The sequence below is a fragment of the Bubalus bubalis genome, chromosome 22, assembly GCF_019923935.1.
Source record: "Bubalus bubalis isolate 160015118507 breed Murrah chromosome 22, NDDB_SH_1, whole genome shotgun sequence".
NCBI lineage: Eukaryota > Metazoa > Chordata > Mammalia > Artiodactyla > Bovidae > Bubalus > Bubalus bubalis.
The window spans coordinates 21141591-21157876 of NC_059178.1; the positions used below are offsets into that span (position 1 = coordinate 21141591).

General features: G+C 45.5%; 1 protein-coding gene across 7 annotated transcripts in view; it reads right to left on the reverse strand.

Annotated features, from left to right (window-relative positions):
* PTPRM (protein tyrosine phosphatase receptor type M) overlaps positions 1 to 16286 on the reverse strand; it is a 661882-nt gene that overhangs the window by 67070 nt on the left and 578526 nt on the right. For all 7 annotated transcript variants that reach the window (XM_006044986.4, XM_044934694.2, XM_025273106.3 and 4 more), the window contains 2 exons: positions 8029 to 8105; positions 3845 to 3881 (listed from right to left, as the gene is read on the reverse strand). In XM_006044986.4, coding sequence (XP_006045048.1) covers positions 3845 to 3881; positions 8029 to 8105 — 114 coding nt within the window. The remainder of the gene's footprint in view (positions 1 to 3844; positions 3882 to 8028; positions 8106 to 16286) is intronic.

A 16286-nucleotide genomic window follows, 5' to 3' on the forward strand; every position in this document is an offset into this window, starting at 1 on the left:
TACCAAGCTCCTCTGTCCATGGGATTTTCCAGGCAAGAGTACTGGAGTGGGGTGCCATTACCTTCTCCGTGAGTGTGGACAGGTGGCTACAAACATGAGTTTCTGTCCTTTGACCCCTGTGTGGCAGGTCCTTAGTCCTAAGTTTATAACTGTATTAATATCTGGCCAGGCAGATGTGAAGCAGTGAACAATGGGGCATCAATATATTCGCTGCCAGATGGAGAACAATTAAAAGGTGGGGAGACGGGAAGAACACACTCAAAAAAGCCACCACTCTGGCTTGAATGTAGTCCCTTCAATCTGCAGAAACATTACCGTTATCACCAAAGGTCAGAGTCAGTTACTCGTAGAAAAATCAATAAAGTGGAGGGAGGGGGGAGAGGCTGAAGGGATACGGTCATGACATGCCCTCTGCATTGAGGGGACTTGCTAGGAATCTATGTATTTCCAACTCCTGGGGATAGAACTGGTTGTCAGGAAAATGGACCATTCGTGTAGTTTCAGGGGTTCCTGCTGTGAACAGATTTTAAAGACTCGTCTCAGTGCAAAGTAGAGAGGCAAAAAGAGCAAGGAGGGATTTAAACATGGCATCTGCCTGTTAGTCTTCATCACTCCATTTGTTGGATTTAGAATCAGGCTGTTCGTGATGCTGTTGGCCACCCATGAACATGTTCCATCTTGTCCCGGTCGATTACTGCAGATGAGTAGAAATCTTTATCACTGGCTACCTGAGGCCACCAGTTCCACTGTGCCTGTGGTACACTGGAGAAAAGACATTCTGACTTTTTAATCCGAACATCATGGTCTGAAGGTATCACTCGTAACAGGACGGGTACTATCTGGACTGAACGTTAGATTAAAAATCAGCTCATTTCCTCCTCTTCTGCCCCAGCAACAGTGATGCAAGAACTGCCAGGTTGTAAAGTCCAGCCTGCGGCCCACCAGTCACCGAGGAAAGGGCCATGCTCTGTAGGGTGTGGGGGGGCCCTTCTCTGCTAAAGGGCACCGTGGTGGTCTCCTTCAAACTGAGGACATCTGCCATTTCTCATCTGTCTGCAAATATATCTGTTCATTAATACTTGATAGGGTGAAGGCTGCCAACGATGGCTGCAGAGCAAATAAGTATCATTCAAACTACTTCTAATGGGGCCAGAAAGTGACTTCTGTTATGGCATTTTTTTCTTCCAGGGGTGACCTCCCTTGGGGACAGAGGGGCAGAAAGGATGAACGAGGGAGGGGGCCCACATAGGACTTTGGGGTCTTCAATCTGTACTTCCATTGGCTATTTGGTCACATGAATCTACAGCCCTCAACTGTGGACATTTAAATCAGATTTAATTTTCTGGTTATACTTTCTATGAGAACGCGGGCTGCTCGACAAGAACTCAGAAGTGTTTTGTATATTTTGCAACAAAATGTTCATGTAAATTTGTAAAAACTGCAAATGTCCGATAATCATCCCATGTATAAAGCAGAGCTGTTATGACCTGACTTGGGAACATTCTGGCAGTCTGGAGGACAGGTGTGAAGCCCCAGTATCGGTCCACTCTGTGTGGAAGCTCCCAGGGCTGGACTCGGGTCCAGATATCCTCGCTCTGTCCCAGATGTGAGACAGACCAACTGCGTGCTTTCTGGAGCCCTTAGCATCTCCTCCCAAGGGCCGGGCTTCTGCCAGGCTCACAGTGGGCGCTGTCCGTGCGGTTCTCCTTCTGACAACAAAGTGACCTTGGAGGGAGGCACTGCTGCTTTCATTCCAGGGAAGGACGCACACTGGACCCAAGTGCAGCATCTGGACATGATGACACAGCACTGGACTCTGAGAGTGGTGCCCCCCAGGATTTTGCTGTGGCCGTGGGGATCAGGAGGATAATTCCGGCCACACCCAGAGATTGTCTGCCCCAGAGCTCTGCTGCCTGACACCTCCAATGGGGAAGAGCCAAATGCAGCTGTTTAAACTTGAAATCCAGTCCCTCTTCGCAGTAGATACACTCTGAGTATCAGTGGCCACGGATGACTAGTGGTCACCATACCGGACGACACAGACAGAGAAGATTTCCACCAGAGCAGAGAGCTCTGCCGGACACTGCTGCTCTAGGCGCCGGGACTCTGGTGTCTGGCTACGACCACCTCTTCTACCTCCTGACTCACCACTGACCTTGGCCTCAATCCTTCAGTGCCTCCCCATTCCTCGGGGCCCAGTGGACACTCACTCCCTGCCTCCAGTTTGAGACTTAACACTCACGATTTCTTGGTATCCTTGACTTTTTCTCAGGCACCTCCCTGCCAACCCCTAACTGGTGGCAGGTTGCATCCGTTTGGTTTCCCCATGCCTGTTTCTGGGATATGATGTGTTACCGAAACAATGATTAAGTGATACAACACAGAGAACTCACTCTTCACTCGTCCCTAGCGCTTCAACCCGAGTGGGTGTCTCTGTTTCCCAGCACTTCCTCTGTTCACCTGTACTGACTCAGCAACCTCTCCTTGAAAGCCTCAGTCTCTCATGATCCTCACTCTCCACAGATGACCCGCCCCATCACTGGTGGGGAAGACGGTACCGAAACCATACCATGTAAATGTGTGCAACTGAACCACTTTGCTGTACAGCAGAAATCACCACAGCACTGGACGTCAACTGTACTTGAATTAAATAAATTTAAAAAAATCACGCCATGAACTTCCCCGACACATTCCTCTGGCCTTCCGTTTCCTTTAGCCACGGTGAGCCACCAACTGCCTTCTACCCAGGAGCACGGACTTGTTGCTTTCAGATTGTCGCTCGTGATGTCTCTGCCAATCACACCTTCCCTGCCCAGGCTCACCTCTGCCACAAGGCTGCTTCTGAACCATCCCACCTGAAAGTGACCTCTTTCTCGTCTGAATTTCTGAATTTCCTTAACACCTTATCTGTACCTCTCACAAAAGGTGTTTTTAAAATAATAATATTAATGTTTATTATAATATTTACATTAATGTTTATTATATATTTTCCTTAACACCTTATCTGTACCTCTCACAAAAGGTGTTTTTAAAATAATAATATTAATGTTTATTATAATATTTACATTAATGTTTATTATATTTATATATCAATATAAATTTAGTAGATATTAACTTTATAGATTTAATATATTGATTTTATATCGATATATTAATATAAATATGTATTTATGTAATATCTATTATATTAGTCATATTTATAATCATATACCAATCATATATTTTATATTAATCATATAAATATTATAGTAATAATAACAGTATTGAAATAGGTGTCATTTATCTTATTTAATTTTCACAAAGGACCCATGATGCTGGCATTTGTTTTCTTTTAGGCTTTTAAAAACTTCTTAATTGGAGGATAACTGCTTTACAGCGTCGTGTTGGTTTCACACAAGGTTTTAAGTATACAGCCTGTGCACATGTCTTCCCTACTAACTCACACCGATGTAATAAGCTGCCTGCTGGATTCGGCTCACATCCCCAGCAGCGATCAGCTAAGGTCTTTATACACAGAATATCCAGTATCTATTTCTTCAACGAATATCTATACATCTATTCTAGCAAGTGTCAGATTAATTGCTAAGGCAGGCAGAGTTAATTCAATAATTAATTGATGAACACATTTCCTCTACTGATCTCAATATGAAGTTCTAACTGAATGATTACATCGCCAGGACCTCTGATGGGAAACCAAGAGTGCATGTGTTGATGGCTGGAAATGCGATCAGCCCCCGGGTCTACAGCAGCATGTGATAGAGTTCCTGGGGAGGGTGAGCTGGGTATGAAATGACCGAGAATGGGCAAACAACCAAAAAAGACATCAAAGCTGGAATCAACTTACCTTGTGTAGCAATATAATGATTGGGTCGATGATAACCCTAAAAAATAAATGAGAAAGAATATTAGACAAACTTGAAAATCAATAAGCAGCACAGAAGTCACATACTAAGTTTGCCAAAATGAATGCACTTTCAAATATCAACAGCTGCATCCGGGAAGTTACATTACCAGACTCGGGACCACTGAGCATCTCTTAATAAGCCAAGGCGCATCAGTGTGTAACAGTTCTGATGCCTGCACAGTGAGGAGTGGGTGAGTAACTTAATCACACACAGGCTAAGAGATGACGGATGAGCAATAAACACTAACAACGTATGGATTTTCTGAAATAACATGACCACGACTCTGATTAGAGTGCAAACTGGCTAGGAATATGCAATAGAATTTCATTTCTGTTTCGGATGTTATTGGCAATGTGACAAAGCCTTAACTTATATTCTGTTATATCGGTATAGACAGTCACATCAATAGTAATGTGCTGTGTGCTGTGCTTAGTCGTTCAGTGGTGTCCGACTCTTTGCAACCCCATGGACTATAGCTGGCTAGGCCTCTCTGTTCAAGGGATTCTCTAAGAAAGAATACTGGAGTGGGTATACCAAACATCATTTTTAAACATTACAGATACCAAGATATGATGCTGTACCAGGACCAGGAATTTAAAGAAGCAGAAATTCTGCAAGACCCCTTCCTTTTATCATGACTCTACAAGAAGGGGTAAAGATGAAAATTGGCACCAAAGCAAGAAGGGAACAGGGACATTGCAGGTTAGTCAACAAGTTAAGTCAACTTAGAGAAAATGACACACAGGTAACACACAATATCCTGTAATAGGAAATGGCTACTCACTCCTGTACCCTTGCCTGGGAAATCCCATGGACAGAGGAGCCTGGTGGGCTACAGTCCATGGGGTCACAAAGAGTCGGACACGACTGAGTGACTGAGCACGTGCACGAACATATAATGTTGCCATAGACTTTAACACTTCCTCTTTCTCTCCCCTGAGAAGGCACAAAACACTGCCCAAAGCCAGACGGAAAAGAGAGCAAAGAGACTGGAGAGGAAATGCCAACTTCTCAGACCACTTAGGTCTTTTTGTTCTTGAAAGCAAGTCTAGAAGAGTGAACAACTAAAGCAGACACATTCTTCTCTACCCCGACCGGGAGTAGGTCTCTGACACAGAGGCACAACAGATACTAAGCAGGGTTATTTTGATGGGCACTCATTTCCTGTCAGCTGATAAGCTCCACGAGACACGACCTCGTGGGACTCACCACTGTCTGTGTGGATCTGCAAGGTGCTGGGAGAGGGGAGGGTCATTTGATGGGCCAGGTCACCATCAGCCAGTCTTACTTTGACTCCCGCCAACCCACAGTTCACTCTCCTCTCACTTCCAGATCCAGTCACTCCTCTGTGCTGACCCTCTGACCTCCTGGTTCACAGGAAGAGCCCAACTCCTCACTGCCACGAACTCACCTGCCCATGACCTCCCTCACCCCACCACCTGGATGCTACCCCCTTCAGATCCCTCCACATCTGCCAGGCGCGCTCCTCAGCTGGGCCTTTCCTGGGGCTGCTTCCAAGCCTGGAGGCTCACCCCCTTAAATACCCACCTGGCCCGGACCCCCACCTTCTCAGTGGAGCCAACTCCAGCCACTCTATTCCTCCTGATGTCCAATATACCAGACTTCAATGACTTGTTTCATTTATGGTCTCTTTCTCCCCATTAGGCCATTAGGTCCCTTATGTCAGTGCTTAGTATTCTGTTTTGGCCTGAATTGTTCACAATTACAACACCAGCAACTCAAACAGTTACTGACATGTAATAGACGCTCAATAAAATCTCACTGATCAAGTGAAAATCGGTCCTGAATACTGACTCTTTTTCTATTAAAAACAAAAACAAAAACTAATGAATCTAGTATGTTCAGGACTTTTATGTCCTCTCCTCTCTGCGTCCCTACTCAGCCATTCTTTTTTTTTTTTAATCTTTATTTTTGGCTACTCTGGGTCTTTGTTGCTGCACATGGCTTTCTCTAGTTGTGGTGCACGGGCTTCTCATTATGGTGGCTTCTCTTGTTGCGGAGCACACGTTCTAGGGCTTGCAGGCTTCAGTAGCTGTGGCTCACTACTGGACCACCTGAAGCCTTACACAGCTGTTCTTTAAAGCTTAGTTCAAAAGACCCCCTGCTGCTGCTAAGTTGCTTCACTTGTGTCCGACTCTGTGTGACCTCATAGACGGCCTCCTACCAGGCTCCTCTGTTCCTGGGATTCTCCAGGCAAGAACACTGGAGTGGGTTGCCATTTCCTTCTCCAATGCATGAAAGTGAAAAGTGAAAGTGAAGTCACTCAGTCGTGTCCGACTCTTAGCGACCCCATGGACTGCAGCCTACCAGGCTCCTCTGTCCATGGGATTTTCCAGGCAAGAGTACTGGAGTGGGGTGCCATTGCCTTCTCCGCAAAAGGCCCCCAGGACAAGCCTAATCTGATCACAGCTACTGCTCAGATGGTGACTCAGAAGACGCTGAGGGCTTACAGCATCCTAGCTCGTGATGGGGCAGAATTCAGCAGGACCAGACACTGTCCCTCTGCTCAAGGACCCCAAGGGCTGGAGGGCTGGACTGCAGTATGAACAGGGCTCCCCTGGACTCTTCCCCAGGGAAGTAGCATCACAGCATAGACGGTTCTTACTTCAGATTCTAAGTTGTGAGACCTCGGGGAGAAGGTAACAGGTCTCGGGCACCTCTGGGCATTCCTGTCAAGTTCTCCCTAAACATTTCCTGAACAAAGGAATAAGTCAGTGTGCCTTAGGAGGAAACTTTGAGTTAATAAAAAGTTCTACCTTGGGTTGGGTATGTTTCTGGTCATTAGCAAAAGGAGGGACTAGAGGTGTATGAGACTGAGATATGAATTATTCTTCAAAAAATCTTCTGTCAGCCCCCACCCTCAACTCTATAACCCCCAATGCCAAAACTTCCCGATGAGCACTACCCAAATAGCCTGTAGAATATTGTTGTTGTTCAGCCGCTAAGTCGTGTCGGACTCTTCGAAACCCCATGGACTGACTGCAGCACACCAGTCTCCCCTGTTATCCACTATTTCCCACTAGCTCATGTCCATTAGTCGCGATGCCATCCAACCATCTCATCCTCTGTCATTCCCCTCTCCTCCTGTCTTCAATTGTTCCCAGCATCAGGGTCTTTTCCAAAGAGTTATTTTTAGATAACTCTTAGTGATTGTGATGCTAATATTCTTAGTAATACTCCACAAAGACAAGAAAGGAACCCACATATCTGAATAAAACCTGTGCAAAGAGATGCTTGTGGATTAAGAGCCAGCATGAAGTCCAAGCGCAGAGGACGATGCCTCAGGAGCTGAGATCTCTTCAGTCTAAACTCGGCCTTGGAGGTAACGGCAGCGTTCCCTTGATTTTCAGTCTACTTTTGATTTCATTCATTCTTTCAAGTGAAAACATGCTGTCTCCCAAAGAATTTATTCTAATGTAAGACATTCAGTTAACATGATGCAGAATGAACAAAGAAGCAGGCTTCAATAATTAAGCAGCCTACATATTTAATGACACGTCTTGCGTGTGTCAGAAGTCCTGGTTAACAGCTGCAGACGACTTTGAAGGCAACTTAAAAGTGCCATGATGACAGGAGATGGCAAATCATCGAATGAGGAATTAGAGAGTTTTGTCCTATTAATATGCAAACAGATTTCTTTAAATGTCAAATAATCCAAGTTATTGAAAAAAATGGAAATGCCATTTTCTTAGTCTGCGTAAGCATGGAGTGGCCAAGAGGGCAGAGACTGTCATGGGGGTTGGTGGGGGAGGCTCATCAACCCGAGGCTGACGTGTCTTCACGGTCAAGCTCTGCACATATGGGACAGGGCTGCTGTGTTTGGTTGAACCTGTGTCTACCTGTCTTGGAGCAGATACACAGGATGCTATGTGCCAGAACTGTTGGGTTTACTGATAGGTCAGAATACGTGTTAGTCACTCAGTTGTGTCTGACTCTTTTTGACTGTGGCCCACCAGGCTCCTCTGTCCATGGGATTCTCCAGGCAAGAATACTGGAGCGGGTTGCCATTCCCATCTCCTGGGGATCTTCCCAACCCGGGATCAAACCTGGGTCTCCTGCATTGCAGGCAGATCCTTTACCATCTGAGCCACAGAATACGTACATCAATATAATTTCCATTGATGTAGTCTGAGTTGTTGTCTCCTTCTACGGTCTGCAGCCTCACCCGGGAATGATCATCTGCAGAAGGAAAAGGACAAGAAAACAGCAATTAACAAACTGTCTATGGGGCTGTGCAGAGCTGCAGAATGCGAGCATGTTACAGAGAGGGCATCCACATTCTGCCGCTTTAGAGATAAACAAAGAATTAAACGTTACACCCTTATACTTCTGTTAAGACGGGGAAGGGTTTATATTCCTCTGCATTTCACAGCAAATCTCATTAACACATTCTTTGATCATTTACAGATGTGAAGCGCTGGCAGAGGTCTGAAACTTTTACTCAGTCCTGTGAATCATGGCAGGACGAGTTCTTGGACTGGAAGTTTAGCAACTCCATTAAATCACACGTGAGCCCTGAGATTCTGAAGGCTGTCTCTGACATCCACCTTGATGAACAACGATTATAAACCACCACCCAGCTTTCTGGGAGTTGTGGACACGGTTCTAACCTCAATCATTGGACCAGGGTTCTCTCCTCCTGCATCAAGGGCATAGCTGGTGGAGCCAGGCTGGCCCCCATCAGCCATGCCACCAAGTCTTGGCCACTCATCTGGACGAGGGACGACAGCACCTGCCTCCAACTGGGCTGTTTTAATGATTAAACAAAAACATAAATTCTCAAGCACAGAAGTCCCATCTAGGGGTCGTGATGGTGGTATTAATTAGCCACATTAAACATTTTTTCTGCATGGAAAATGTTCTCTATAAATGCTACTCAGACATCTCAGTTATTTCCTTGAAAATCTATCTTTTAAAAAGGAAAGTGCTAGAAGCCCTAAAAGGGGATAGATTTTCATGTTTTGCTCACTGCCCCACCCCCAATCCCTATGTTTGTGTCTGGAACATTGAGTTTCTCCTACTCCCAAATATCTTTCATTTTTTAAATATTTATTTATTTGGCTGCACTGGGTCTTAATTGTGGCATGTGGGATCTAGTTCCCTAATCAGGGATTGAACCCAGGGCCCCTGCCTTGGGACTGTGGAGTCTTAGCCACTGGACCACCAGGGAAGTTCCCCAAATGTCTTTTAAATGAGTCAAAAGTGAATTTTTTTTTTTGTAAATGTCCTTTAAAAATTGCTTTTCTAAATGAATGTTCTTTGGGGTAGATGAATCTTCCTTCCAGTGAAAGCTCTTACCCACCCTGTATTTGGAAGACAAGGCCAGCCTCTCTGAGAGGGAAGGACTGCAGGGTCCGAGAGGTGGGTTGGGGAAGTGCTTTGAGACCCCACTTGCCATGACCCTGGGCAGGGGAGGTCCTGCCTCTACACTGTTGACATTTCTTCTGGGTCAGTGGGTGAGAAATGACACCCCCAGATTGAGGCTAGAGTCAGGGCGCCTTCAGGTGACAGGCATTTGACCCGAGATCACCGGATGAATGGCTGACTGGAACCTATTTATTGTAGTGACCCGTTAATGGGAGAAAGCCAACATTTCAGCTGGTCCCTCAAGTTCAACCCTCTGTGGAGGACCGTTGTGCTTGATTCCACAGGAGGAACTCTGTGTCAAGTTTCTAGCTTTCCTTCAAGGGTGGGACTTCTCGCTCTAGTTCCTGACAGATGGTCACACCATTTTCTGTCCGAGCCTTATAATCAGCCTGGGCTCAATACCTTTGGGCTTTCCTGGTGGCTCAGTGGTAAAGAACCCACCTGCCAACGCAGAGATGCTAGTTCTATCCCTGGGTCGTGAAGATCCCCTGGAGGAGGAAATGGCAACCCACTCCAGTATTCTCGCCTGGAGAATTCCATGGACAGAGGAGCCTGGGAGGGCTACAGTCCATGGGGTCACAAAGAGTCAGACATGACTTAGTGACTAAACAACAAAAACAGTAACAACGCATTTATCTGGAGAATGGGGATAAGATGTGTCAGAGGTCCTCCTGCTCTGCTCTGAGAGAACACGGGCAGTGGGCATGTGTGTGGGCTCCAGGGCCGGGGTGCCAGGGGAACCCTTCCGTGTGGTTCCAGGTAAGTTGCTTCATCTCGCTGGGCTTTTCTCCCCTGATCTGCAAATGGGGTGTTACAGTGCCTCCCCATGGGGTTACTGTGAGCATGAAACTAAACCACAGGAAGAGAGGATGGGAGAGCCTGGTGTCAAGCGAGTGATGGAGAATGCCCGCTGGCGCTCTCACCACGTGCTGGGGTCAGACGTGCGGGCATCTCTTCTCACCACCTTTACAGCTGCTGCCCAAACTGACAAGAGTGACCCAGGAATGGACCCCCGGTTGAGCAGAAATTCTCCTGTGGCGGACATGCTCTAAGAACTAGTATCCTGGAATCCGTTTTGCTTAAAACCAGAGGCTCTGGTCCAGAATTGGCCTGGGTCATGGGGAGGGGAGTTCCTGGGGAACGGGGTACATGTGGATGGTCATGGCTCTCGTCTGTGTCGGAAGAGCCAGTGCCCACACACGTTGTCAGAGGGGAGAGCCGAGCAGTTTTCTGGGTAAAGCCATTTGAGCTTCCGAAAAGAAAGATGCTACAATAGGACCAAACCCTGCTCTGCTGCAGCCCCTGGCCTTCAGTCAGCTCCTCGGATGGTCAGCTTTACTCCCTGACTTTCCCTGGGCCGTGCTTTAAAAGGCAGGCACTGCATCCGAGCCTCTCAAGCTTCTGACCCGGGGCTGTCTCAGACTCTGCTGTGCTCCCTATCAGAATCCCTCCTCTTCCAGGCTTTATTTCCCTGGGAGCCTCAGGGTGAGTACTGCCCATTCCCCACAATTTACCGCCACTGGGCGTCTCAAGTAGTTCTGGAACGTTCTCATTAGGGAATTCGATCTCTGCAAAGACTGCACTCTGATTTCCCATAAACAGAGCCTTTGAAACAATTTTCTCACCATCTCCTACTATTCACACAAAGTTTTGTGTTTTTTTAAACTTCACTGCTATTTCTCCAGTTTGTTTTTTTTTTAAAGACGAACACATGTCAAAGATTTTTATTTACTTAATGACAGAAGCAGGGAGATGTTATAACTGATTCAGGGAGAATTTACATAGCAGATGTAAAGACTATCTGATCTAGTCATCTAGATAGATACATAGAGACTGATCTATACAGGTGTAGAGCTACAGATAGGTAAGTAGAAGTGCTGTGCCATATTGCTTCGGTGGTGTCTGACTCTTTGCGACCGCATGGACTGTAGCCCAGCAGGCTCCTCTGTCCATGGGATTCTCCAGGCAAGAATACTGGAGTGGGCTGCTGTGCCCTCCTCCAGGGGATCTTCTTGACCCAGGGATCGAACTCTCAGCTCTTATACCCCCTGCACAGGCAGCTGAGTTCTTTACTACCGGTGCCACCTGCGAAGCCCAGGGAGAGCGGGAGGTATAAATGAGGGATTTGGGGTTAACAGAGACACAATAGGATATAAAAATTAAACAAGGACCTGCTGTATACCACAGGGAACTACATTCAGTATCTTGTAATGACCTATAATGGAAAGCATCTGAAAAATAGTATATATGTATGTATAACTGAATCAGTTTGCTGTGCACTTGAAACACTGAAAATCAACTATCTTTCAGTAAAAAAAAGGAAATTACTCTCTTCTATGAGTAAAGGCAATAGCCTTGCAGGAGTCTGGCAATTCACAGCACAACCAGCCCTGTAGGCTTGTTTGGGGACCAGCAGAGCAGGGTAGAACTGAAAACTCCACATAGCCACTTTCTGGGGAAGATGACTTTAGTGAGTTTTAAAGCATAAGCAGGTAAAGGTTTGGAAACAGGCTGAATCATTCCCAACAACCCCTTCGTCTGACTCCCCTGGCATCTACTCAACAGCTTTCCTTTTCCACCCGTTTGTGTACAGTGTTGCACAGAGGTTAAGATCACAGACTTTGGAGTAAAAATCTCTGCGTTTGCTCCTAATTCCGTCACTTTCTAGTTTATGCCCTTGGACAGAGTATTTAACCTCTGTGCCTCAGTTTCTTCCATTGTAAAATGGAAATAACATAGTGCCTACCTTGCAGTGCTTTTGTTCAGACTGAGTTGATGTAAGTCATGCATGGGTACACAGCTCTGTCACTCGTATCATTACTGCTGTGACTTCAAGACCTGATATTTTCACCTGAACCATTTCATAATTGCCTTCAGATTCCTCCCTCCCAGTGAATCCATGCCAAGAGCTCCTTTTCCTTTCCTTTCTTTTCATACTTTTTATTTTGTATCAGAGTATAGTCAATTAACAAACAATGTTGTGATAGTTTAAAATGAACAGGGAAGAGACTCAGCCATACCTATACATATATCCATTCTCCCCCAAACTCCCCTCCCATCCAGGCTGTCACATAACACTGAGCAGAGTTCCCTGTGCTTATATAGGAGCTTGCTGGTTATCCATGTTAGATAGAGCAGTGTATACATGCCCATCCCAAACTCCCTATCTCCCCACCCCCTCCCCCTGCATCCTTCCTCCTGGCAACCATAAGCTCATTCTCTAAGTCTGTGAGTCTGTTTCTGTTTGCAAGTTCATTTGTATCACTTCTTTTTAGATTCCACATATAAAGGATGTCATACGATATTTCTCTCTGTCGGATTTATTTCACTCAGTATGACACTCTCTAGGTCCATCCATGTTGCTGCAAATGGCATTATTTCATTTTTATGGCTAATATTCCACTGTATACATGTACCACATCTTCTTTATCCATTCCTCTGTTTATGGACATTTAGGATGCTTCCATGTTTTGGCTATTGTAAACAGTGCCACAATGAACATTGGGCTGCATGTATTCCTTCAGATCATGTTTTTCTCTGGATATATGCCCAGGAGTAGGATTGCAGGGTCGTATGATAGCCCCAAACTCCTTTTCTAAGACACAATTTATTCTAGCCCCACCCAGTTTAAACCATTCACTATCATATCAGCAAAGAATTGGTCCTCAGTGATCTTATGAAACAATGGAATCTGAAACGATCACTATAAAAGATTATTCTAAATTTCTTTACTTGGGACAATCTCTGTGACATAATATTAAGTAAAGGAGAGTGAGTTGCAAGCAGCATGTCTCCTAAGAGTCTGTTTCTATGAAATAATCGAATGCACTTGGATGTGTGTGTAGGAGCATCGTGAGCAACCAGAGGGATGGGACATCTGCTGGGTGGCAAAACTGGGACGGATGTTTCTTCTTCCATTTATGATTTTACGCACCACTTCAACTGTCTACATAGTTTGCACTGTCTTAGGAATCAGAAAGAAAACAATAAAAATCTATTTTTATTGCTCAAAATAAAGCCAGCAACTTCAAGCCATAGAAAAAAGAGATTTGAAGGAAAGAGAAATAAAATGTTAGCAGAATTTGAATTTTCTGGGTGAGGTGCTGGCCAATTTCCCCCTCTTTACTGCACACATTTTCTTGACTGTGTACGAACTGTTTTTTAATTGGAAAAAGAAACCTATTTAGCCATGGATGAATGGAATAGGATCAAACTCCAACTAATGTTTATATAATAGCCACAACTCAATGTTACCCCATCCAGAAGGGTAATAAGCTGCCATTTTGAGAAACTCGATCTGCATCAAAGGTCTGTGCCATTCCTCTAAGTTCTTCCCTGTTTACTACATGAAATAGGGCAAAAAAAAATTTTTGGTTAAGAGACAGGTACATTAAGACTTGGTCATAACAAACCATTGCTTACTGCTGAAAAATTATAATCTGCTTGTACTTTCCTGCTTGTATGTCTGCATGTGTGTATTTATGTATGTGTGTATATACTTATGGCATGAGTATATATACATGTATATGTGTATACATTATGAATGTGTATGTATGTATTTATGTGTGTGTATATACATATGTATTTATGTGTGTTTATATATGTATGTATGGGTGTGTATGTGCTCAGTCACATCCAACTCTTTGAAGCTCCATGGACTATAGCTTGTTAGCCTCCTCTGTCCATAGATTCTCCAGGCAAGAATACTAGAATGGGTTGCCATTTCCTCATTCAGGAGCTCTTCCCAACCCAGGGATCGAACCTGCGTCTCCTGCATTGGCAGGCGGATTCTTTACCACTGAGCCACCTGGGAAGCCCATGTATGTATGTACTTGTGTGTAAATAAGTCAGTCTTATTTGTGTATCTGCGTGTACACGTGTACACACACATATAGACACACCATATATATGTGTATATATGTGTGTTTGTGTATATATGTCTGTCTGTGTATGCATGTATGTGTGTGTGTGTGTGTGTATGACTGCCTTTGCACATCAGAGGCAGGGTCATTAGAGATTTAAAGCAGGTCCCTCAATCCCTAAACCACGTTGTTTATGCCCTTTTTATCAAGTGATATTATGTTTAAAACACCTCTACGTAGCTTCAAATATTTTAACATTTTCATATTGAACACGATGGATCTGGGTCACAGCCTTGCAGCTGGAACCTGTAAGTGATTAGATGTTACTGCAGCAGCAGAGATGGCGTCTGTCACGACGATCTTTCATCTCTAACCAGTTCTCCCCTTCTGCTAAATATTGATGACATGTTTAAGGCAAACTGCAATCACGATGATCTAAGTAACATTTGCCCTCTGACAGGAGACTCAAAATTAATTTTAATTATTATTGATTGCTGCAAATAACAGCCTTGCTCTCCCCGTGGTTACATCCTGCCAAGGGCAGGTGCTGTACTGGTTTCAAGGTACAAGAGGCAGAGGGGCCGAGGTAACTGAGAAGAAGTGCTGGGCATCCTGCCACCCCTGCCCCCTGCTCCAGCCTGGGGTCTTTGCCACTGCCCGTTAGGGGGTGGGGGGCCCAGGTCCAGCCATGCAGGATCAGGGTGAGAAGAAGGAGCTCTGAGCTGAGTGCTGGAGGCTCCATGCTGAGCTTCCCTCCGGCTGCGGGTTTTGTGTTGCTCACTTCTTAGTCTTGCCTTGTGCCTGATTTTTTTAAATGAGACCCTCTGTCAGGGATTCCTACTCTTTTCAGGCTCCTGGCAGATCCCCTGACTCTAATTTTATTTTGCCGAATTTTCCTAGAATTTACCCTTTTCTTTTCTACATGTGTTCGGTGGGTGTGTTTCTGTCTTAGTCTCATCTGCTGGATTTTTGACGCTGGATGCTCTCCCGGTGTCTTATCCCTCTAAACTCACCTCCAACTCTCTCTCTCTCTCCTCCCTTGCTTGCTTTTACACCTAACCTGGATCGCGACAGTAGTCTGTCCCTCAGAAGTGACACGGGGACTGTTGGAGTCACTCCATTAGCAGGAAGAAGCATGCTGATTTAAGACAAAGTCCTGGGGATGTGCAGCCCTCTGCACGGGCCACAGAGACGGAGACGAGATTGCTGGTAAGGACCTGGGCGGGACAGACCGGTCTCCCTGTCCTCTTAGTCACCTCACAAAGCACGGGGACCCCGAGTGCAGACGAAAACTAGACTCAGAAGGGCCCCTCTTCACGTGAGTGTCGAGGGTCCCCCACTGTCAGGGCTGCACCCCCTTGCCCTCCCCCACCCACCCCAAGCAGCTGTGGGCAACTTCAAAGCAGCTTTGGGCTACTCCCCACCTTGTGACACCCCCATCTTCCTAGTACTAGACCCCCAGCCGGCACCACGCTTGCCCCGCCCCTCCGTGACACAGGCTCCTTTGTGCATGTCAGTGCTTTTGTCTCAGTAGTTCTCACTATTAAAGTCCCTCCAGGCTGGGTCCAAGGCCCTCCACACCCTCCATGCTTCCTCCACAGACAAGCTGACAACCACCAGTCCTTTGCCTGAAGATTCACTACTTTACATCTCTTTTGGGTTCCAGGCCTGTCCACATGGCTGCCTACTTGAAACCCATCTGAATATGTCAAAGGCATGGCAATATGTGTTTGAATTAAACTCACAAGCTTTCCATGCTACCCCTGAGCTCCAAGTCACTTTCCCTTCCAGGGTTACACATCTTGTAAATGGCCCGTACTTCCGTCTGTCTATCTGTTCGCTCACTCATTCTCCATCCACCCAAGTCAGGAATACAGGAGCTGCTTCTGACTCCATGCCTTCCTGGAAGCCATCTATTTCTTCTATTACATCATGTCATATCATATCATATCCTCATCCTACCATTTATCTACACATCCAAGCATTATTCTATCATCAATTCAGTAGAAGTATAGTTGATTTACAATATTATATTACTTTCAGGTATATAAAATAGAGATAGTAAATCAATATTTTTTATAGCTTATACTCCATTTAAGCTTATTATCAAATATTGGCTGCATTCCTTGTG